At 39.6% G+C, this 26,300-nt stretch overlaps 1 protein-coding gene across 1 annotated transcript in view; it reads left to right on the plus strand.

Annotated features, from left to right (window-relative positions):
* The first annotated feature begins 5,839 nt into the window (after positions 1 to 5,839).
* The window catches only part of LOC101737192 (dual specificity testis-specific protein kinase 2), a 132,218-nt gene continuing 111,757 nt past the window's right edge, over positions 5,840 to 26,300 (plus strand). The window contains exon 1 of the mRNA XM_038018960.2: positions 5,840 to 6,603. Within this exon, the coding sequence (XP_037874888.1) occupies positions 6,232 to 6,603 (372 nt within the window). The 5' untranslated portion in view covers positions 5,840 to 6,231. The remainder of the gene's footprint in view (positions 6,604 to 26,300) is intronic.

Here is a 26,300-nt window from a genome sequence, read left to right on the forward strand (position 1 = left end):
ATTTATTTATTTATTTAGTTGCACCAACAAATTAATCATCAATAAAAAACATTGAAAAACTGACACTTTGAACAATTATTAAATATTTTATTATGTATTACTTAGACATTTTTGTTCACCTTGAGATTTCATTGTTCTTATTACATGTCTGTGCAAAATTGACTTACTTATATTAAATTGCTTAGCTATTTCAACTAAAGACTTATTCCCAATTAGGCAATTTCCCAATTGGTGTTTTTAATATTAAGGGATAATATCTCTTATAAGGCTTTGCACTCTTTGATACGTACACGCGAGGCATATCTAAAAATAGAAAACAATACGTAACTGATAATATAAATATTTACCAAACAATAAAATAACACATTGATAATTTTGAATAAAAGTTCTAGACAAAAACATCATGAATAAACCAGATTTTTACCAACAAATTTAAAAAATATTGTTATAACTACATAGACAACCCTAGAAACCTGTACCTATTTATACTTAGGTCGTTTCCATTTCACGCATTTTCATCCCAATTGACCCCTTTTTCGTTGTTATTTGTACCGAAGACGTCCCCAATATCCCCAAAAGCAACAGATTTTTACATGTATTTTTATTTTATCAAATACATTAAAACCAATAACAACTGAGACTTACCTTTAATATACATGATGGTTCAAACACTAAATAACGTATATGTAGGCTTGAAGGTAGACATTATCTTGTTGAACACCAAGTAAAACGAAGTCACCTTTGATTTCTGATTTAATCAACAATATGTTATCTTAACAATTCACTTAACACTTGTCCAACTTTAACCAGTACGTACAACAGTCACTGAATCACACAACGTAACAAGGATATAGTAAGTGCACCAGGCAAACGCAGTCCAACGAATGTTCATTTCAAGGCACGTTCCGCCTTTTTATACTAGCCGGCGCAGCTGGCTTATGAGTCACCTCTGTTGCAGCTGTTGTTTACGAGTGGAACGACACGGCCGGCGCACCTGGCTTGTGTGAGTCACTCCTATTGCACGTGCTATATAACATAAATATCGTTAACGCCGTCACGGCCATACTGACGTGCGCTCGTCCTCGTGCGCGCATTCTTATGGTATGTCTGTGAACAACAAACGTGTTCGTTCATTCTGACATTAACGGATGCAACTTAAAACGTGGTCTATGATATTAACAATCTAGTACGGTTCGGTTCGCATAATTCTTCAGAAAATCCTATACTGGCTATAAATAACCTTCAGACTGCTTACATACCTGGGCCAGTTCATTTAAAACTCTTCAGGTATGTAAGTATGTCCCTTTTAACTTAGACCGGAATTGTTATCCCTTCAGTTTTTCGAACTGGACCGGATAATGCTAGACCGAATCGCAATCCCTGTAGCTAATTGTTGTGGCTAATCTGGATGAAAATCCCTATAGCCAAGCCATTGGACCGGACAGACCCTTCAATGACTTCACACTTTCTTTTTTTTTCCTCTTTTTTTTTGCTAGTCCGGATTAACATCTCTCTAGCCACATACAATTATTTTTTTAATCTGCGTGTACGGTAGCGTTTGTTAAAACATTTCTTAAACCAGAACATTTATACGGAATTTCTTCAGAAATAGTGCGAGACCGACCATCGTTTTCTACATTTCCAACACCTGCACCTGAGGTGCCTGAGCTTACAGACATTGTATCACTACCCACAGACTATGTTTGCTGTATCGCTATTTGCGGACAAAAATGTCGCTTCTATTGTCAGTGATAGAGTCGTCATCATTAAGATCAGTTTCATGAACAAGATTAATTAACCCATCTGTGTACGCCATCACGTCATCGTCACTATAATTTTCAGAAATTTCTAGTAGGCCTGACGGGCCTCGAGGTATTTCACGTAAGTTTTCATGGGGAAATTTGTACACTCTATTAGAACTATTTACATGTCTCAATTTATACCTATCGTTTTCCAAAACTGCAGTAATGTTGAAGGGACCTTTACATTTTCGGTCAACTTACGAAAACAAAATCCCCAGCGGAAAAGAGTTTGACTTTAGCTTTGCCTCGACTAAACCAAGCTTCTGTTTGTGCCCTTTTTTTATGTTTTCGCCGGTCTTCGACCGTGCTAAATCAAGATCTAATCTAGAGGGATTATCACTCTGTTGAAACTTTAGATATTTCAAGTGAACTACCCTGAACGGCAAACGTCTATTCTATTGGAGTAAACCCTGTTACTCGACAACGTGCACTATTAAGGGCGAGTTGAATATCCCCTAAGTGCTCTTGCCATCATGATTGGTCTAAGTTACTTTCAGATCAAAGAGTGACTTGTTCATGAAACCGCTTACCATTGAATAAATTACTACGACTTTGTTTTATAAGACTACATTCTGACCCTGAATGGAACATAAAGGGGAAGCCAAAACTACTTATCTGTAACACACTGAAGCTCTGGAACACACGTTGACGTCTCTGGTTGGACCTGCCACAGCACCTGGAGCAGTGTCGTTTTTCTTCTTGTAGCGCATGGAACACCCAGAAGCTACATGGCTCGCATCACCGCACACGTAACAGCCGACTTGCAGGCGAGAGCCGGGCGCCCACGGATGAGGAGGTTGTTCAGGTTTTGCAGGCTGTATTTTTGTGAGGCAAGTAGTAGCTCGAGCCTTAAGCGAATGTGTGAGAGTCAAAATTAAATCGACACCATCCAATACTTCAACTACTTTAAACGGCCCTTTAAACTTCGTATCTAATTTCGTTTGATTATGCTCTTCGTATTAATGTGTGGACGAGCTCACAGCCCACCTTGTGCTAAGTGGTTACTGGAACCCATAGACATCCACAGCGCAAACGCACCACACACCTTGAGATAGAAGTTCTAAGGTCTCAGCATAGTTACAACCGCTGCCCCACCCTTCAAACCGAAATACACCACCGCTTCACGGCAGAAATAGGCAGGGTGATGGTACCCGTGCGGTCGATGGCACTATACGGAGCACCCGTCTGGTGCCACGTCCTTACCCACGAGAACGTCGCCGCGCTGCGACGCCGGCAGCGCGCGATCGCAGTTATTCAATGATACCTCACAGTCTCCTACGAGGCGGCGCGCCCTAGCGCAAGTGCAGCCGGAGCGTGGGGGCTCCAATATCGGCAGTCCGTGCTGGAGGCGTGGTCTCGTCGTTTGGCGGACCCGTCAGCTGGCCTCCGTACCGTCGAGGCGATCTGCCCGGTTCTCGCGGACTGGGTGGGCCGCGACCGCGGAAGTCTCACCTCCGGCTACCTGTGCAGACTCACAAGACATTTTACCACCATGCAAACTTCTTACCGCAACAAATCTTACCAGCCACCACGCAAACTACAATTTTACGGGTTCCACCTCTCTTACACGATGTTACTCCCACACTGAGGAAGCCAACCGCGAACACTTGTCAAGCACGCACAAGCACGCACTTCACCGGAAAAACTTGCATCCGCCAGCGGAACCCGAACACCGCTGCATCGCCCGACACGAACGCACCGGACGTCTTATCTTACAGGTCACGACGACTTCAGATGTGTCAATTTTTCTTCCCCACGGAAACTTGCTTGCTTTCTTGTTTGCTTGCTTGCTGGAGCCCGAAGTCATCGAACGTGTAGTGTTATTGGTATTGAATCGAGTAGATTCTAAAATTTCAGCGACAATTCACAGTCTCATGTCCTGGTTTACTGTACTAGTGCCATGTAACTCTAGCAGTAGTCATTGGCTTAAAAACGATTCGTGTCGGAACTACCCACTCGTCATGACAGATCCATTATTGCGATCGAAGTTTCACTTGAGATTTGCACTTGCCTTAATTTCTTGCAATAGCTTGTTACGTGTTGTATTTCCGCTAGTAAATGCCATGTGATAAGTCGAGAGTCAACTGGGCAACATGAGCCAGAACGTAAGATGTGACGATTTCTTCGTGGCTCAGATCTTCCATCGAGGTAACAGAGACGTTATTACACGACTTACGTATGCTGCATTCACGCTCTTGTGGCGTACCACTACTAGTATTCTGATCTGCATCATGTTTTTTTTGCTGTACTTCGAACATGTTCAAACACGTCACGCCAGTGAGAGTAGAGTCCTGATCTCACTTCTGATGTAGGCTTAAAGGTAGACATTATCTTGTTGAACACCAAGTAAAACGATGTCACTTTTTGATTCCTGATTTAATCAACAATATGTTATCTTAACAATTCACTTTAACACTTGTCCAACTTTAACCAGTACGTACAACAGTCACTGAATCACACAACGTAACAAGGATATAGTAAGTGCACCAGGCAAGCGCAGTCCAACGAATGTTCATTTCAAGGCACGTTCCGCCTTTTTATACTAGCCGGCGCAGCTGGCTTATGAGTCACTTCTGTTGCAGCTGTTGTTTACGAGTGGAACGACACGGCCGGCGCGGCTGGCTTGTGTGAGTCACTCCTATTGCACGTGCTATATAACCTAAATATCGTTAACGCCGTCATATATAAATCACAGTCGTCTTCTATTATTATCAAATAAATAAAAGAGAGCAAAGTTTCTAGCACTAAAATAATTACCACCACGGAAAGTTAATTTGAAACGCGATTTTTTATAAGTTAGCAGCTATTATCATGCATATTCAGATTTGTTTTGTAAACTTTCAACATTCTACTATTAAACTACAAAAAATGGAAGATTTTGCAACGAATTTATAAGTAATATTGAGTGTCGAAAGATTTTCCCGGTTTTTTCCCGATTCGCCTCTCAATCCCTAATCGCCCCATTTTACGGTATGTGTTTATTCTATGGTCAAGACTAATGTTTACCAAAATGGCGGCAAAACAAAGTACTATAGCATACCTTCTCGACGGACACCAGATAGTAATCGGGAGAGATTACGTATTTGGCAGATGATATGCTTACCAATTTTGAATGGAAGAACTTTAGAATACTGGTCAGATACTAGTGAATGCCATTGTATCCAAAGAGAAAGATAAATATTTAGGTAACGAGTATCTGGACCAAGAAGAATAAAAGAACAGCTAATTCTTCAGTATAAAACGAAACTCTTGCCGTTTGGAGGTCGAAGCTTAGAGAAATGAAACAAAATGTCCCCAAGGGCCGATGTTTCGCGCAAAAAGTTGTTCAGCCTCTCGAATAGTAAGATGAGATAAGCAACATCACCAAAAGAATCACAATTAGCTCCTCAGTACTCCTCACGTCTGATTTCTAAAATAAGTATTAAAAGCGCTCGGGAAAACTAAAAAAGGTAGGTCAAAATAAGTATCTTCTTCTCCTTCTTATCCTTCCCCCAAATTGTGTGGGGTCGGCGCGGTACGTTCTCTTATCATGCTATATATGGATTTAGCGTGAGTTTTACAACCAACCGCCAGCCTGACATCAACCCTAACTGATAATAAATCTACAATGGTATATCCATTTTAACATGAAATTTGAAGGGATTTTGTCTCTTTTTTCATAAGATAAACAGTTACACTAAAATTAATTTTTCACATAGCATCATTCCTCGCGGTTCAGCAAAATTTTGGAGTAGAGTTCATCCCTATCACAAGGAACTCATCGATAATACATTTCGTAATATTCACTTATGCCGAAATAGTTGTTTCAATTTAATCTGAAGTGTACGAGTATTTTTAAATACATTTAAAAAAAAGTCGTTCGATATAAAATGCATCTAATTATTATTTATTAATAATGCAACAATAGGTATCCAATCAATATGGTAACGAGTAACGACAACCCTGCTGTCTAAATAATTTTTCTATTCATTGATGTAAACTGAACGCGTCCAAAACTCAGAGCTGTCAACATTATGAAACGGTGAATGCGCCAGCGCTACCAACATTCCCAAATGCTATGTCATGTGTTGATGTTGCTTGGCTTGCTTGCTTTCCGCTTTCTTTACTTTGCCTGAACGCGCGTCGATAGACATTCGGTCCACTTAACTAAAAAATATTTTACCGCATAAGATAGAAATTAAAGCCACAAAACCGGTTTTACGTTATCAATAAACTTAAGTCTCATACCGTGCCAATAAACCTAAATCTATTGTGAAAGTGACAGTCAACGTCTTTTTTTGTGTGAATATAATGTTATTTCGCATATTTACAAGTACCGTCCGTTCGTAAGTGTAGTGGACTTGAAAAATGAGAGTGTACTTTTCGCGTATCGTGGTAGACACCTGATTAATATGATGTTTGAAGCGGGGTGAACGTAGCATCAGTGATAATGCAACGCGAGTGTACAGAAGGATTTAGGAGTAAGTTCGAGAGGCGGAAGCCGACCAAAGTGCTAAAGATAGCAGAGAGCTTCACGAACTTGGATGAGACTGCGAAGGCTGGTCGATTTGTAAGAGGTCCGCACTCGAAGATAGGGCGTAGGTATCGCGACGGACAGGAGAGGACTAAACGCGGTGTAGTGTGCTGTGATGATGAGTGTGATAAGGAGTCAGGTGTGAGTGAAGATGGTGAAAGACTCGGTGACCGCAGAGTGACCGGCTCCTCTTGCACAGCTCTGAGAACGGCTGTGGCAGCTCTGTACCCGTTTGATGACTTCGTGCTGGAGAAAATCGGCACTGGATTCTTCTCTGAAGTTTTCAAAGTGAGTATCGCTTTGTACTAACTATGTATCATAAAAATTGTGACAATGTTTATTCTAAGATCAAAACACTTTCCAACAAATCTATTAGATCATTTTTCTTTATCTTGTTATCTGATATGCTTATTTGTTAAATTATAAATTTTATTTCAAATTGAACAGTCCTAATTTCTTACTAATAAACTAGGTACAAAGAGTTTGTTACAATAAATTAATCACTCAGACAACAAGTATAATTAACAAATAGTGTGTTGTAAAGACAAATTCATATTTCACATAACACAATTTATACTATCAAAAGTTTGTCAGCATCTTGTAATAATTCTTAGATGGTAGTATATAAACAGATATGATACTGACTGAAAAAATTATAGAACAAAAACTGCACTGACTAGTATTATTTAAGGGTTTCGTTAGGGCATGACCCCTTCTTACTCCCATCATCAGAGCAGCTCGATAGTACCACATCATTTAGCCACACACTTGCAAGTTATAAATAAACAAAAATTACAAGTCTGCTAAAAACAATATCCAAGAATTGTTTTCATAACTATGAGTAATGTAGTAAAAATGTGTTGATAATATTTATGTTCAAATAGAAATTCAGTCATTTTACAAGAATTAAAAATTATCCTAAGAACTGGCTACCATAACGTTTTAACGTTTTGTGTAATAAATGTTGTGTAATAAAATTAAACTTTTTCTTATGTAAACAAAGTATTTTAAAAAATACATTTATAGTATTAGTAGTTATTTTGAATTTAGAAAGAATGCTATCTATAGTGGTAACGTGGACTTATTTGTTTAGCACATCTACATAATGATGATTTGAATACATCTTTAAAAACACAAGTAATATCGAAACACAGTTGAAACTATTCTTTGTATAAATGCTAAAGAGTCTGGAAATGATCTTCATTTAGAATAAAGTTGTAAACAGACTTGCCTTTAATCCTAAGATTCACACTATTTCAAAATGATTTTTGGTGTATTCATATAAGCTTTGATTAAAATTTTTCTTTTGCATTCAATATGCTTAATGAAAAAAAAAATTTGAAATTGCATAATTTATTGCTAACAAACAGACTTTTAACATATAATGAGTTTAAAACTAAGATTATCTAATAAATTTGCCTTTATTATTCGTTAAGAATTTTTGTCCACAGTTGTAGATTATTATAAAATTCTATAACTATACTTTTCTGTTAATAAATCAATTATCTATGCGAAGATATGTAGAATTGCATAACAATATTATGTACATTCACTTCTCAACTACATATTTTTAAAGTTCTTAAGTGTTATACACCCATGTAGTATGATGTAAATAAATAAAATTACTTACTCCCAACATATGAGTGCACTCTATTGTACTTACTTAATTTGTAGCTTTATGTAATTATGAGACTAATTCTAATCTAAAAATATGAAAAAAAAAATTTTTGGCTTGTTATGAATTTAGCAATTTAGCACAAAAGTATCCAGACTCACTTTCTATATAAATTTACTTAATTATATGATACAAATATCGTCAGTGATTCTTACCTCATGACAGATTTGTTCAGCAATTTTGCGTTTTAAATTTAATCCACTTAGGCTCCCGCAAGATATTAATATACACCCATATCATCCATTTACACTATTTACACCTAATGTTGCTACCTAGTTCGCGCCTCCGCGCTGATAGTAAGTATATCGCGAAGCAGTCATGCATTCTGGTCGGAAGAGCTATGATTATTGCCTCCATAAATTACAAAAAGTTAGGCAATCATCCATAAATCAGTGAATTGAAAATTAAAAATATAATATGCTAAAATTACAAAACTAGAATAACGCAATTTTGATGACTTCATTATTTTGCTGCGTTTGTATATTTAAAGGTTTTAATTAATTCGTCTGATTTGTAGCTATTACCTAAATATAATTAAGACTTATGCAAAAAAATACTAATATTTCGTTTGTTTTGAACACCATTCCCATGATATGTCGTCGTGCGATGTTTTTTAATTAAAGCCTAAAGACGTAGGAATCTGTCCTAAATGTACTCTTAAGAAACTCGGATTACTGTGGAATACTAGTCGAACTCACGAACCATTAGTCCCAGTCGATCGATTTTTATGATACGTCTTCGTCGATCGCTAGGGCGATCACGAAATAATAAACGATTCCTTTCGTTTTCCGCAATGACGATCGACACACACGGTATGTCATTATTATTCAGCAACACAACGAATAAATCATTGACGGAATAATAAATTAAAGTGTTAAACCGCAAAGGTTTCGCTAGTCGATTGATTGTTTGTCGCATGAGCGCTTCGGTTTCCCGTGGCCTTGGCAGTGACCTTCGCTTCAGTGCAATCACGTCGGATGCCCTGCGTGTTCGACGTCGAAGAACATAAAGCATATCTAATGAGGGGAAACGCGGAATTCGTATCTTTTGTTTATTTATTGCTTAGATGGATGGACGAGCTCACAATCCCCCTGGTGTTAAGTGGTTACTGGAGCCCATAGACATCTACAACGTAAATGCGCCACCCGCCTCGAGATATAAGCTCTAAGGTCTCAGTATAGTTACAACGGCTACCCCACCCTTCGAACCGAAACTCATTACTGCTTCACGGCGGAAATAGGCGGGGTGGTGGTACCTACCCGTGCGGACTCCCAAGAGGTCCTACCACCAGTGATTACGCAAATTAACATTTTTGCGGGTTTAATTTTTATTACACGATGTTATTCCTTCACCGTGGAAGCCAAGCGTGGACATTTAAATATCTATTTTAAACTTTACAACGCGGTTCGAAAATACCTCGATGATAAAGCATTATGAACATTTGGGTCTCTAAAAATGTCCGATTTACCGCTGCATATGTTACGATATAGTATTATGAAGCTTGAAAGGTAAAGTTAACGCGTCTCGTCAAGGTATTTCTAGACCGTCTAGACACTGCCAATATTCACATATCGCAAACTTTAAGTTTAATACGTCTCCGTCTTTCCGAACGAAATTCCTGTATCGTTAAAGACTTTCATTATTTAATCTTTTACAAGAACCTTCCAACGAAAGAACAAAGGTCGTACTTGTTTACGATAATTCAAGTATTATGCAAACACTAAAAGGCCTACATTACGTGTCGCAATAACGATTGAATGTATTACGAAATCCTTCGGCATTCTGTTACTTAAGCGCATTGATAAGGCGCCTGTCTCCTCATCCGTGACTTGCCGGTGTTCAATACAATAACTAAATTATTGCTATTATAGACGAAATCGCCTCTTTAATTGTTGTTAAACTGCACAGTTATCCTTCCTATCTTATTTACTTATATGTAGGTATAATTGAAGAATATAAGATCGTTCTCGGATTTAAAGTGTGTTATTATATGTAATGTGTTTTGTAATGAAACAAAGAACCAAGTTGTGGCTCTGCAAAGAGTTTTTTATTATTATTATTTTATTAACTTATTTCTACACTTACAATTATTATAATTATTTTCGAACCTGCAAAGAGAAACAACATGGAAAGATATTGCTTCACCCTTTTTTAAATCTGCAAGTTTTTTTAATCTATTAAGAAAGCACGTTATATTTTTGAATGTCCGAAGCCAGAGAGCAAATCCAATTATGGAATGAACATAGCTTCCACCACAGATAATATTATTATGATAGTGGTGGAAGCTAATGCGCGGGAAATTTAAATGTAATTAATGAAGGGCCAAGAGAGCTTCATTTACATATATTATTATTGTTTTGTGTTTAAAATTTGATTAGGCATCGAATTTCCAGATAATCAATACTTATCTTACCAAATTTAATAAAATTTATTATCTAACATCAATCTGTAGCACGGCTGGAACAAGAAAATGTACACGAAATTTTATGTTTTCCTGTTTCTTTGGAATGTCATGAACGTAACTTCAAGTGTGATCACGTGTTTTTTAATTCTTATTATTGCTTAGATGGGTGGACGAGCTCACAGCCCACCTGGTGTTAAGTGGTTACTGGAGCACATAGACGTCTACAACTTGAATGCGCCACCCACCTTGAGACATAAGTTCTAAGGTCTTAAGTATAGTTACAACGGCTGCCCCACCCTTCAAACCGAAACGCATTACTGCTTCACGGCAGAAATGGGCAGGGCGGTGGTACCTACCCGCGCGGACTCACAAGAGGCCCTACCACCAGTAATTACGCAAATTATAATTTTGCGGGTTTCATTTTTATTACACGATGTCATTCCTTCACCGTGGAAATCAATCGTGAATATTTGTTGAGTACGTAATTCATTAGAAAAATTGGTACCCGCCTGAGATTCGAACACCGGGTGCATCACTCAACACGAATGCACCGGATGTCTTATCCCTTAGGCCACGACGACTTCACTCACTTGTGCTCACTTTATTGGAAGAGATTGTGCTCACAATGTTAACGATTTTGTTTGTGATAAAATATTGAAATTTTCTATTTTCATTTTCCTAACGTAGTCGCTTCTGTTGCAGTTTTAAGTTCAGTACTAGTTGGTTAAAGGTGACTATCGCTCGTGTACACCAGCGATAATAGAAGCAAAGTGAATTTTAGGCCCGTATGTTAAAATCGACTGAACAAAACGGCTTCGGCTGGTGGTAGGACAGGTAGGTATAAGTAGGTTCGGCCTCTTGTGAGTCCGCACGGGTAGGTACCACCACCCTACCTATTTCTGGCGTGAAGCAGTAATGCGTTTCGGTTTGAAGGGCGGGGCAGCTGTTGTAACTAAACTGAGACCTTAGAACTCATATCTCAAGGCGGGTGGCGCATTTACGTTATAGATGTCTATGGGCTCCAGTTACCACTTAACTGAGCTGACTGAAGCTCAACTGCAAGACAAATGACGGCATCCGATACGTATTTATTGTTTTAATACAAAATTAATTGTTTTAATGTAAAACGGAACAATGTCTTTGTGTGTCTTTGAACGATACGGTACGCGGCACGGCGATTGCAATAATTTCATTGTTAGCACAAATGGCGCCGTTCGAATACGATGAAATTTTTTTAAACTGACATCATTTCGTTAATTTTTCATATTTATGGAGGAATTTATGTGTTTATGTCTTTTGTTGTTGCATCTGTCTGACACATGGCACATTTAGAATTTAAGTGGCCTTACTAAAGATTTTAAGAAAATTAGTTTTATATTTCGAATGATTTCTGAACATGTATTCTTTCAGTTTATAAAATTAAACAGTCTTATTTTAGTCTAGAAAGGACAAAAGTACTCTTTCCATAATCAAGCGCCATATCTTAAAGTATTAAAATCAAGGACCTCAAAAATTACAATTCTTCGATTAGGTACATTTTTGGCGTTTAATAAAAAACAAGAATTTTAGATTAAGCCACTTTAATTCTAAAGGTTTGACATATTAGATCTATTAAAGATGTTTTTTTTCTTCATTCTTCCGATCTGAAGTGGTAATCATATAAATAGGATACATATTTCAGCCTATCAAAACATACCATACTTTCGTTTCCTGATAATTCAATATGTTTTCAAATCTGAATGATAATAAAAACAATAAATTATTAAATAAACAGAACAGTAAAAATGTTTAAAGATACGATAACTTCAAAGGCGTAACTCACACAGTCGTGTAGTTGGAATCGGTATTTGGTATAAGTCTAGACCCTGGATTTAAACCAATTAGTGTCTACGCAAGTCCGATGTTTCTAATTAACTAACTAATTCAATTGATTCGACATCGTAACATTTTACTTCGGTCTAATAAATAGTTTTGAATTCTGAATAAAGGTTTTACACTAATATAGGAAGCTTATGAATTTTATGTTTACTTTGCCAATGCTTACTTATGATAGAAAAATAGATGGGGGAAGTATTACGACCCGGAATGATGAGGGGAGGTCGCAATAGTAACAATTTAAAAAGACAGAATCGCGGACACTTACCTACTGATGAATAAAGGTCAGACATCATGTAAACCGTCATAGCCGATGCTGCGGACCAAATGGCAAACCGTCGCCCAAAACACGTAATCTCGGATCCACCCGATCCACTAACGTTGCTTGTAAGGTACCTCAAGCACCGGTCATCGTTCTCGTCGAACCCGTCGCTTGCGACGAAGGGCTCGGCGAGTAAATTAACCCACAGACGCAGCCCACTGAGTTTCTCGCTGGATCTTCTCAGTGGGTCGCGTTTCCGATCCGGTGGTAAATTCTGCGAAGCACGGCTCTTGCTAGAGTTCGTGTTAGCAATATCGTCAGGTTTGAGCCCCGTGAACTCGCCTACTAGCCCGATGACGCTGACGCCACTCATTGTTTGTACGTATTCATCAAATTCTACAAAATAATATTTCTCGGAAATAATGATAAAGATATCTAAGTTCCAAACACTCGTTTTAATCTAACGGAAGAAACATTATCGCCAAACACACAAGCATGAGGTCGTTTATCGTAAAAAAATATATGTGATTCAGGATATTTTTATTTCCTGTAGGTAAGTGTGCGTTTAGAATAGACGAGAAACGGAAATGGGGTTGGTTCCTTGCGATACTTAACTTGCTCAGAACTGAACCGTTCGACTCGGTCTGACTCATGAATGTTTGTAAACACAGCCACGTAATTTAAATAGAATCGTTATTTTTACACGACCGCACTAGTAAAAGGGTCACGTTCTTCGAATTTACTGGTGGTAGGACCTCTTGTGAGTCCGCGCGGGTGGGTACCACCATCCTGCCTATTTCTGCCGTGAAGCAGTAATGCGTTTCGGTTTGAAGGGTGGGGAGCCGTTGTAACTAAACTTGAGACCTTAGAACTTATATCTCAAGGTGGGTGACGCATTTACGTTGTGGATGTCTATGGGCTCCAGTAACCACTTAACATCAGGTGGGCTGTGAGCTCGTTCACCCTAATAAGCAATAAAAAAAAATTCTGTATTTGGTGGTGCATACTGGTGGTGCGGGGTATTGTGCCTGTCTGTATCTGTTACGTCATTTATTTCGACCTCATGAGCAGGGCAGCCATTATACAAATATTTTCGACCTAATTAATATACCAACGGTAAAGCATTCGGGTCCTTTCAAAGGGATAATCGATGGTTCGGAGTCGGTGGGCATCCTTTTGTGTGCTCTACCTTACCTGTCGCGAGTTCTTCAACTAATAAAGACAATGCTCTCTTTCTCAATCTACCACCGTTCCATCGGACACCGGAGGAAAGTTGATGCTTTTTGCCTTTAACCAATTCCTTCCGTGCATTGCTCGAACTATAAAACTATGAAAGGAAGTCCCCTTTTCGTTATACCCCGGGATCTATGAAACGTATCTTTAAACGAGGTTTGAGAAGTGTCTGGTATTCCTGATAGTAATGGATAGCGGCAACTACTCTCCATCAAACCGCGCTTCACTCACTTTTGTCCATTCATTATGGACAAATCTCACGATAATATTTTATCGTTACATAAAAACACCCGTTGGTCAGATAACAGAATGAATGACATTCAGTGACATTTAAAATGTGTATATTTCAAACTGAACTCTAAGGTTGATAGCATTGTTTATTTAAAATGCGAATAACCAAACGGGTTTCCCAACTTAGTTGTCTTCTTCAAGTACTCTGGTTTCTCGTGTCTCAAGGTAGACGACTGCTGTTAAGAAATATCACTAGTAAAACTAATTACGCCGAATAGCGCGCAATGTAAACAAAACGTATGTATGTATGTACAGAGCATGTATCACCTATGACCACGAAAACTAAGATACCTATTTTTTATTTTATTTTTTATTGCTTAGAAGGGTGGACGAGCTCATACAATACAACTATATCAAAAGCCCGTCTCGTGTAGTGGTAAGTGACATGGTCACTACACAAGGGGGTCGCGGGTTCGAATCCTGCCAAGGGAAGATATTTGTATGATAAATACAAAATGACTTTTCCAGGGTTATGAATGTATATTAAATATATGTATGTGTATAATAAAAACCTTACATTTATTTCCGTTCTCTGGTACCCGTAACACAAGTTCTTTACGAACTTAGTACGGGATCAGTTAACGTGGCGTGATTGTTAAAAAATAAATAACAAATATAGTAAATAAAAAAATATATACGTACGTATAAAACTATTACTATTTCCCTGGCATCGAGGAAGTGATTCACTTGATACAGGATGTAACCTTCACATTCGCTAACAAGGCTCACTTACTGATTTTTAATCGTTCTATTACTCGGCACGAACGGTTATGTTCGGTTGGCTAGTGTGAACCTACATAATAATATGGCTTCTAATTTGATTAACGTCATAAGCTGTTGCGAAGGTCCCTGAGGATAATTTGTGGCTGGAAGTAATTACTTGTAGGATGTGCTAAAGCAATGCAGATAAAAGCTCGTTTAGTTTGGTTGTTATTATTTTTTAAATTAAATAATTTCGACTCATATTATCTCGAGTTCAGCAACTACGTTGTGAGAAAGAGAGGTCTATGGCTTAAAAATGGTTTTTTTTAGCAGATCTTTCTTTAATAACAGAGTATGAAGAAAGCCGCAAGTTGTCACGTAAAAATAATGTGAATGCCGATTTCTCGGCTTAGATTAGACCATGTGAACTGATCGTAGATTCGGAACACTATAAGGAAAGCGAATAAGGAAAGGATAATGAAAATAAATTCAGAAACTGACATCAGTTCAACCTTTGAAAATTACGCATCAATAAAGCTCCCGTATTACATGAAGTCAAAATAATGAGAATATAATCAGTGATTATAATCAAATTACTTAATTGGTATTATTAATCAAAAAGAAAATCACACTTCAATTGCACATTATTCTCTACCGGTATAATTATATCTGTGCAAATAATAAAACTTTCATCGGTGAATGCTTTCATAATAATTAACTTTCCAACGGTTTTCGACTGCTCTTTGTTTTCGCCGGAGGGTAAAAGCCGTCTGTAGTGGAACAGGGCGAGGCTTTCCGCCACCCCCACGCCGCTCCCACATCCAATATGCTAGTGGTTACAGTTGAAATGCATGGTCTAATGTATTTTAGCCCCTTACTAAATTACGTGAGGTGAGCTGTATTGGATGTTATAAATTATTCGAAATTCCCGAGACCTTGAAAAGAATTATTTTCGTTAAGCAATGATCTTTTTTGTTCATTGAATAGGATAATAGTTTTAAAATATAAAAATGTATTGCTGTTCGTTAGTCTCGCTGAAACTCGAGAACGGCTGGACCGATTTGGCTAATTTTGGTCTTGAATTATTTGTGGAAGTTCAGAGAAGATTTAAAAGGGAGATAAATAGGAAAATGCTCGGAATTAAATAAAAATAGCAATTTTGTTTTCCCTTTGATGTGTGCTCTGTCGGACGGATTCCTTTTGTTCGTTTTAAGTTTATTTTATACAAAAGTTAAGTCTTTTATTTATCGATTGAGGCACTACGAAGTCTGCCGGGTCAGCTAGTAGTTTTAAATTTTCAGATTCGTTTATTACCACGTACTAGTTATCAACTTCAAATCTGTCGCATAAAAGTTTTCATTTTTTTCTTGCCATAAATCTTCAAGTAGATGCAAAAGTGCTGTTTCGTCTCACTATCAGTCTACAAGAGTAGCACAGGTCATACATATTACGTACATGCGACGTAACAGGAATAGGTTAGGAAAGAATTCACGTAAGTATTTCATTGTTTTTATGATGTAGTGTGGAAACTACGGATTCTATTTTATAGACGTATTAAAAGTAACTTTACTGGACCTCTTCTGAGTCCGCACGGGCAGGTACCATCACCTATTTTCTGCCGTGAAGCAGTAATGCGTTTCGGTTTGAAGGGTGGGGCAGCCGTTGTAACTATACTGAGACCGTACAACTTATATCTCAAGGAGGGTGGCGCATTTACGTTGTAGATGTCTATGGGCTCCAGTAACCAATTAACACCACGTTGGCTGTGATCTCGTCCACCCATCTAAGCAATAAAACAAAAAAATTAAATTCAATATTCGTTCATACAGCAGCCTAATATAAATATTTAGTAAACTTAAAATATTCGCGCACTCGCAATTCTGTTTAATGTTTGGACATTAAAACAATTCTAATTTGCGGAAGTAGGTACGTACATTGAGCGGTCAGTTAGCGCGGACACGCGAAACAACAGTTAACGTTTTAATGTATGTGCGTATGTCTCGAGAATGTTTATGGACACTTCCACGCGTACTCACACGAGCTATCCTAAAGCCTTGTTCGGACTAGGCGAGTATTTTAGTCGAGTACCGAGTAATTTTATTGGCTATGCTACTCGCGACTCGCCCGAAAAAATAGAACAAAATGGATTGACTTGACTAAATTATTTACTAACCTTCTTGACTAAATTTTTGGTGCTCAGACACATTTTGCTACTAAATTACTCGGTACTCGACTAAAATACTCGCCTAGTCCGAACAAGGCTTTAGTCTATTTTCATTTGTTAATTGAAATTTGACGACACTGATTTTTGTTTTGGTTTTGTTTTTAGAATTTGATAAGTGAGATCGATGTTTCTTATGTATGACAGCTATACTATATTGTAAACCTTGTCTATGCCCTGCATACGGTACACCTGATGGTAAGTGGTCGACGTCGCTCGTTTTCAGTGGGTCGCATTTCCGATCCGATGGTAGATTCTGCGAAGCACTGCTCTTGCTAGGGCCAGTGTTAGCAACACCTCCGGTTTGAGCCGCAAGAGCTCACCCACGCGCTAGGGTCACGCTTGATATAGCCTCTCAAGGCTAACAGCATAGGTAGGGAAAAAAAGCTCATGGACAAACAATGACAGAGGCATATCCAAGAACATGTCTGCTCCTGACATTGCTGAAGTCCATGGGCGACGGTAACCACTTACCATCAGGTGGGCCGTATGATCGTCTGCCTACAAGGGCAATAAAAAAAAACATGTCGATTGGAACATATGATTGCTTAGGGGCATAAATAGGTAAGATGCTTGCACTTAACTGTACGGGGTCACAATAAAATCTATTCCCAGTTTTTACGCAATACAATGTAAATACTTACAAGCAATTTTTTTCAAAACTACACGTTAAACATTAATGCATAAGATTCGTATTTATTATTTTTAGGTTAATGTATTTTTTCGTTAAGTGACAACCTTCACGGCAAGGTCGCTTTGTTATCGTTTTTGTTTTCGTAAATATAACGAATGCATTTTAAATCTACATAAATACATATTGTGTTAAAATGATAAAGTCGTCGACCTCCACACAGCTTCCAATATTTAAGTCGTCGTGGCCTAAAGGATAAGACGTCCGGTGCATTCGTATTTTTTTTTTTTTTTTTTTTATGATTGAAGGATTACTGGTGGCCCGGAGGCCTTTCCAGTTTCACCAGGACAGGTGGGCGAGCAAAGGCTCAGCCAGGAGGGGTGGGATTTGCTAACAGCTACCCGAGCGCCTCCGAAGGAGACCTAACAGCTCAAGAGCAGCTGCTTCGCGAATGAATCTACTACCGGATCGGAATCGCGACCCGCTGAGAAGATCCGGCGAGAAACTCAGCGAGCTGATTCATGGGTTAGGTTGCACGGCGAACTCTTTGTCGAGTTCGACGAGTACGGTTACCGAGGTCCCTAAGCCTGCTCCTAGAGCTGAAGGCGTCTAGTGCGAAGGTTATTGGATCTGATGGATCCGTAAGGACGTGTCTAGGGCGTCGACGGTGACTGGCTCCTGCATGATCAGGATTCGGGGAGTAGTCAGCGGCGGCTACGATAAGGCGATTATCATGACGCATAGCCTTATCGAAATACCGTTCCGACGCTGACTTCATGTATTTCTGTATAGATTCGAGGCCCAGGTCGTCGTGTAGGTCAACGTTCCTCACGAACCACGGAGCTCCGACGGCTAACCTGCAAAAGCGGGATTGTAGAGATTGAAGGGTGTCTATGTGCGTGCGGGCCGCGTGAGCGAACACCACACTCGCGTAAGTCATGACGGGCCTTATGCAAGTTTTGTAAAGTGTCACCTTGTTCCGAAGGGACATTTTACTCCGCTTACAAATCATGGGGTAGAGTCTACCGAGAATAAACGCGGCACGGTCACGGACTGATTTTATATGCGGGCGGAATGTCATCGATGCATCCAGGGTAACGCCCAGGTACTTGACCTTCCTGGCCCAGGGTATGGATTGACTAAAGAGAGTAATCGGGGGTGTGAGATTCCTCCTCCTAATACGGGAGGAAATCCGTGTGGAGCTTCCCCTCTGAAAGAGCACCGCAGTACTTTTCGCTGGGTTGATGTCTATGCGCCATTTTCGGAACCACTGTCCTAGGGCTAGGGCTGCGCTCTGAAGCTTCTTCGCGATTAGGGACTTGTTTCTACTGGAATAGTAAACAGTCGTGTCGTCGGCGAATAAAGCTAAATGGGTCGGCGGCGACCGGGGAATATCGTTAACGAATAAGCTAAATAGGAGGGGTGAGAGGACAGAGCCTTGCGGGACTCCAGCTGTGAGAGGTCGTGGGGAGGAGCGGGTTCCCTCGACTCGATATCGAAAAGAGCGGTTCGACAAGAAGTCCCGTATGATGAGCACGAGACTATCCGGCACACCCATGTTGAATAGTTTGAAAATCAAACCGTTGTGCCAGACTTTGTCGAACGCTTTTGCGACGTCGAAGAAGAGAGCTCCCGTGTATAACGGTTTTGGTCGATTAAGCCCCACAAGAATGTGCTCCGTGAGGCGGTGCACCTGTTGAACGCATGAGTGATTTGTACGGAATCCGAATTGTTCATCGATGAGAATGCCCTTGGATGAGACGAAGTCTCTGAGGCGTTTGTAGAGCAGACACTCATACAGTTTGCCTAGAGACATGAGGAGGCTAATCGGGCGGTAGCTCGTCGGATGATTTTTTGGTTTACCGGGTTTATGTATGCCGATAACGTCCGCTTCTTTCCACACCGCGGGAAAGATACAGTTCGCCATAGCGGCATTGAAAATAGATGCCAACATCACGATGAGTTGGACGGGTAGAAGTTTAATAACGCGGTTGGATATACCGTCGGAACCGGGAGCCTTGCGAGGACGTAGGTCTTTGATCAAGTCTTTAACTTCCATCGGGGTGACGGGTGGTAACACATCAGAGGGTGGCAAGGAGGCTCTGCGTTCTACCTCACTGTCTACTAATTCTACATGCACAGGGTCCACGGATTGAGTGCTGGGCGTGCACTGGGTTTGCAATGTATCGGCCAGCAGCTCTGCTTTTTCGTCATCATCGAACGCCGTGAGTCGGCCTGAGGGGCCTACGAGGGGGGGCATAGTTACTACCGTATCCGATTTGAGAGTACGAGCTAAGCGGTAGTAAGACCTTTGGGAGGGCGCGAGTCCTTCTAAGAAATCAGACCATCTGGCATCTCGGACTTCGGCGATGCGAGACTTTACGTCGCGTTGTAGGGCACGCATTCGAATACGATTTTCCACGGTAGGATACCTGTCGTAGGCGCGTATCGAGGCGTTCTTAGCTCTAAGGAGTTCCCTAATATCGTCGGGCAATTTGAAGCGGTGAAGGAAGTCCTCCGCTACAACTTGTTTCGATGACCTATCTAATGTCGAGGTGATGTGTGACGTTAAGATGTCTATGGCTTCAGCGGTATCCTGAGGAGACGGGGTAGAGTCCGGGCTAAACGGTAGCGATGGTGGATCAGATTCAGCCAGGCTGATGCCCAGCGTGTGCCAATCCACCACAGTCCTCGTGACGGGAACGGAATCGGGAGCGCGACCGAGCTTCATAACGACGGGACGGTGGTCTGAATCTAACTCTGAAACTACTTCGATCGAGTGTAAGCGCAGAGTTACGTTTTTTAATAACGCTATGTCGAGTATATCCGGGCGATGCGCGATATTTAGCGGGTAGTGAGTCGGGATTAGCGGAGCGACGATATCGAAGGCGAGATTATCGACTAACGCGTCAAGCCGCCTGCCATTCGGGGTTGTGGTGTGTGAGTTCCACCTAATGTGTTTACAATTTAGGTCGCCCGCCAGAATGACAGAGCTCCCCATGCCGAGCAGCGCCTCGATATCACTGCTTAGAACGATCTTATCCGGTGGAAGATAAACGGACGCGATAACGATCGGCGCGTGTCCCGTCAGTGAGATTCGGCACACTGATGCTTCGATATTAGCGAGCGCGGGAGGATCGAGTGGCATTCGTATCTAACGATGCACCGCTGTTCGAATTCCGCAGGCGGGTACCAATTTTTCTAATGAAATACGTACTCCACAATTGTTCACGATTGACTTCCACGGTGAAGGAATAACATCGTGTAATAAAAATCAAACCCGCAAAATTATAATTTGCCTAATTACTGGTGGTAGGACCTCTTGTGAGTCCGCACGGGTAGGTACCACCGCCCCGCCTATTTCTGCCGTGAAGCAGTAATGCGTTTCGTTTTGAAGGGTGGGGCAGCCGTTGTAACTATACTGAGACCTTAGAACTTATATCTCAAAGTGTGTGGCGCATTTACGCTGTAGATGTCTATGGGCTCCAGTAACCACTTAACACCAGGTGGGCTGTGAGCTCGTCCACACATATAAGCAATAAAAAAAATAATAAAAATATCCATACATTCAAACAATAATTTTGCGTGCCACTTTTGTTTAATTCGATCTACGAAAATATGTGAAGTGCTTATCTTTATTTAAACGAGGTTGAGGCTACATCACGATTGGAACTTCAGTATTACCAATATCCATAAGTAATGTAATTTACACTAGGCGTAACCGCTTCTCGTCAGCTGAGTGGAATAAAGGTCAAGCACCTTAGGCCGTTGTACTACTGGTGGTAGTACCTCTTGTGAGTCCGCGCGGATAGGTACCACCACGCTGCCTATTTCTGCCGTGAAGCAGTAATGCGTTTTGATTGTCTATGGGCTCCAATAACCACTTAACTCCAGGTAGCTGTGAGCTCGTCCACCCATCTAAGCAATTAAAAAAAAGTACTATTACAATTGATAGTTCAGCATTTTATTTCTGGTTTCCATGGGTCCCGATAACCGCTTAACATCAGGGGAGCTGTGAGCTCTGCACGTCATAGCTAATAATTACCAGCCGTATACTACACGTAACATAAACAATAATGAATGTCGAAACAAAGGTGTCCAAATATCTTTGTGATTGATTTTGGCCTGAAAAAACCAAAAATGTTTTTTTGTTAACAAAATCGTTGTCAATTTAGAAAAGTGGCAAGCAACGTAATAAATCTTGTATCTATCGCACGTGATAATAAGGACGAAAATATCTATGAAAACATCCCTGCTATTTAATACGCGCTAAATATATTCCAGAATAACTAATAAATCCAGACAGCTCTTGAGCTTACGATGCCTCAACCTGAAATGCCGGCGACGTGCTTAAAGCACACGTTAAACCAGTTAATTTACAACTAAGACTGTGTATTTAATTGTTAATCTCTGATTCTAGGAATAACCCTTGAATTTATTCTAGTCTAGACGCTCTGTCATTTATTTTACCAGCGCTAATGTAATCTTTATAATTATAATTGTTCTGTACGTGTGTTACTGAAGTCCTAAATGGCTGCAACGATTGGACTTGGCATTGTTTGTTTTAGAGACTTTGGAATGTCTTACATTTTAATCTGGAGTAGGCAAGTTATGTCATTAGGTACTTCTCTCTGACTAACGATTTGGTTTTGGAAAGTTTATAAAAATACGATTTTATTCATTCCATTCGCAATGCTTTGTTTGCTTGCCTTTTCATGTACAGAAATCAGTTTTCCAATTATTTTTTACAGGCCAATCATTTTATTACACACACGGTTTTGCTAACTCAATTATATTTGAATTATTATTCGTTAATTTTCGAAAGTGGTTCAGATGTTTTAACTAAGTAATTTAAATTAATTGTATATTATCTAATTTATATTTAGCTTGAAATGCACATAAACGTTTTGCAACATTATAATGTAATAGTTTGTCTTAAAAACATTTCATCATAATGTTATGTTCTAATGTAGTTTATGTGTAGATAGATATGCAATACCGTACCTACCAAACGACTCCTCTTACACTCTCTTACCCGACGTCCGATCTCTGCCTGGGGTCCAAGCCCTGGCAGAGTAGGGGTGTTCCCGCGGTCAACTCTACAACCAGACCCCGAGGATGCTCGACTGACGGGTCTTCGAGGTGATCGTTGACGTCCAACGACTCCGGTCTTCGTGGTAAGGCGCGGCAGCCCGTCAGGCCTACCCGGGGTTGCCACTGGTATTTCGGTATACCCCACTGGGTCAGAAGCAGAGGAGTTTTGTCTGACTTTACATATCTCATCTATTTTTTCCTTGAAACCAAATAATGCCTTGTAATGAGCTTGAAAGTGTGCCTACAAGAATTATTATTGCAGACGTAACGAAACGTGTCATGTAATTAATTAAGCAACCCATCTCGAAGCAACGTATTAACTGCGTAGTTTCACTCTTTATTTTCCCATCTGCTGTTTTAATCTTACAATCAAATAAACAGATTTAGTTTCATACTAATGAAACTCGATTTTGCCTTTGGATCTTTCTCACATTAATAACTAATGCGATTACTATGAATAAGTTAATGGTAAATTTATTTACGATATAGTCGTTAATAAACGTAGAAGTGATTATCATTAAATCATTATCGTCAGCCTACGAACACCCACTATTGGATATAGGCCTCAAGGTTCACCACAATGACCGGTCCTGTGATGCTTGCATCCAGTAGAGTGATCGGTCCACCTTGTGGGAGGCCTACCCACGCTCCGTCTTCCGGTGCGCGGTCGTGACTTGAATAATTTTTGGCCCCAGCAGTTATCTAGTTTAGGAGCAATGCGCCCTAGCTGCTGCCACTTAAACCTCGCAATCCTTTAGGACTGTATTCCTTACCATAATTTACATAACATTTCAATTGACCTATCTATAACAAACAATGATTTTTTAAATTCCTCAATTTGTTTTATTTGCCTGGTAACTTATATTGTTTGATTGACGTAGTATATTTTATTTAAAATTAGCGACCCGCCCTCGCTTCGCTTCGGAAACATTAAAACACACATGAAACCAAAAAAATAATTTTTTTTTTTTTTTTAAAAAAGTATCATCTGTTCATCAGGGACAATGTCGGCTTCTAATGGAAAAATAATTTTTCAAATCGGTCCAGTAGTTTCGGAGCCTATTCAAAACAAACAAACAAACAAATCTTTCCTCTTTATAATATTAGTATAGATACGGTATTATCAGTTGATCTCAAGAAAATAAAAGTGAAACATTCAATCAGCTTAGACTTCCCAAATTAATTAAAAAACCTATTCCAGCAACTACTACTTGTAACATAAACGGCGAACATCAAATCATCATATTAAATTATTTTCGAAAGTAAAAGCGGAACAAATAATGTTTCGACAAATATAATCGAGTAAAAAACAAATCAGTCGGCGATCGAGTTCGCGTGGTTGCACCGACACTTTCCCGATAAGACGATGACTTTGCATGACGTTCAATGCATATACAAAAAGAGAGTCACCGTGCCTTAACACATTCGTATTGGGAAAGTGTAGTGATGAAAATAAGTGAAAGTAACAATCTTAATGTTGGAAGTTTTCCGTATTACCTAGATCGTAAGATCGTTACGCTTCTGTGTATAATGTATGAGAATGATCTGTATCTCTCTGTTTTAGTATTCAATACGTGAGTTGGAATTATTCAACTCGTTACGTCTTCGTTGCAGATGTTCAGTGTTTTTTTTTTTTTTTTAAGAACCCTTATGCGATATTGCTTTAAATGTAATTTTGGTGCAGGTGTGTTGACATTTCATTTGGTGCTGAGTGCTTATATCATCAAAACGCGTGGTGGACTTATTGGGTTCGTACCATGTGTACCATGATATAGGATACCCGCACGTTATAGATTAGAGTCATTTCGATATCGAGTAGAGGGAACTCGCTCTCGCCCCCGTTATCTGACTGCCGGAGTCCCGCAATGCTCCGCGCTCTCCCTGTTATTATTCAGTTTGTATATGAACGATATACCCCGGTCCTCGGAGACTCATCTCGCGCTCTTCGCCGATGACACGGCTATCTACAAGTCGTGTAAGAAGAAGTCGCTATTACACCGGCAACTCCAGATCGCAGCAGCCACCATGGGACAGTGGTTCCAGAAGTGGCGCATTGACATCAACCCCACGAAAAGCCCAGTGGTGCTCTTCGTGGACAGTGCGTTACAGACAGTATTTAATTGATATATTAGTATATGATGAATGAATAATGAATTAATATCTATTTAATGGAATTTTTCAGACTCGACCCAATTGTTACAACTATAGCCTGGATTTGCATAATCGATACTTTTGATCGTGGTAAATAGATCCGGACAATACCGCGTATACATAAAATATGCATATGCCATAATATGGCATCAATGAATAACTACAAATCGACTTATAGTTTGTTGTTGTTGATCTGAAGTCACGCCGGTCTATTTATATTAGCAAATATTTATCCCGAGAAATTGCAATGCGATTTGTTACTTCTTCGTGACACCACGAGGAATGAACAAACGATTCCGCGTCAACATTGGAAAAGAAAGAATACTGAAAAGAAAGAAAGGAAAGAATACTGGTGGTAGGACCTCTTGTGAGTCTGCGCGGATAGGTACCACCATCCTGCTTATTTCTGCCGTAAAGCAGTAATGCGTTTCGGTTTGAAGGGTGGGGCAGCCGTTGTAACCTTAGAACTTATGTCTCAAGGTGTGTAGCGTATTTGCGTTGTAGATGTCTATGGGCTCCAGTAACCACTTAACATCAGGTGGGCTGTGAGCTCGTCCACCCATCTAAGCAATAAAAAAAACAATCGTTTCTGCACAAAGTCGCAGCTACGAATAAACAAAATCTTAGTCACCCAGCAGTCGGAGTTCATTCAATTAACTAAATTGATGTGTGTTCGCTGCACATACATAGAGGCCGCCAAACAGACAGAAACGAGGGGGCTCTTCGCTTGTTTAATTCAATCAAGAAGCCTAATGTACTCGAATCGTGTCCCGGTTCGAACGCTGGGGTAAGTGTAATGAAGTTGTATAGAGAAATAGACGGTAGTCACCTGAATAATCAAATGTCGCGACAAATAACACCTTAATCGTCCGTGTGACCACGAAAACTCTAATCGAAATGTCTGAAATGATATAATGATAATAAAAAACGTGAGATTCATAAGTAAAAGTAGTTTTATTTATGTTTACAAATCGCGTGAATGGAAGAAAAATCTGTATGCATATTTTTTTTTCGACTACCCTAGAAAACTCAATAAAACAGTAATATGATTTTTTTGTAATAATCAAAAGCGTTACCTAAGGGTTAAGATATTTATCTTAACCCTTATTTTTTTTATTATCGCAAAAATTATCGCAAATAAATATTTTCAATCCACAGCAACAATTATAATAAGAGTACATATTTCTGTTTCCTTAGTACCGTCGACAAAATATCATTTGCTCTTTTAAATAATTTCATTTTCATTACATACAATTCTTTTTCACGGTGTTTAGTATTCAAATCGTGTCGTCAAATTATAATACCTCTCGTTTATATAACCGTGTAGATTTATGCCCATCTCATCGTTGTATTGTATGAATATTCCATTTTCAAAAATGCGGAAATCATTACATTCGATGCATCAATTAAACTGAAATTGTTGAGATAAAATTAACTCCTTTTAAT

Source organism: Bombyx mori, chromosome 22, assembly GCF_030269925.1.
Source record: "Bombyx mori chromosome 22, ASM3026992v2".
NCBI classification, from domain to species: Eukaryota; Metazoa; Arthropoda; class Insecta; order Lepidoptera; family Bombycidae; genus Bombyx; species Bombyx mori.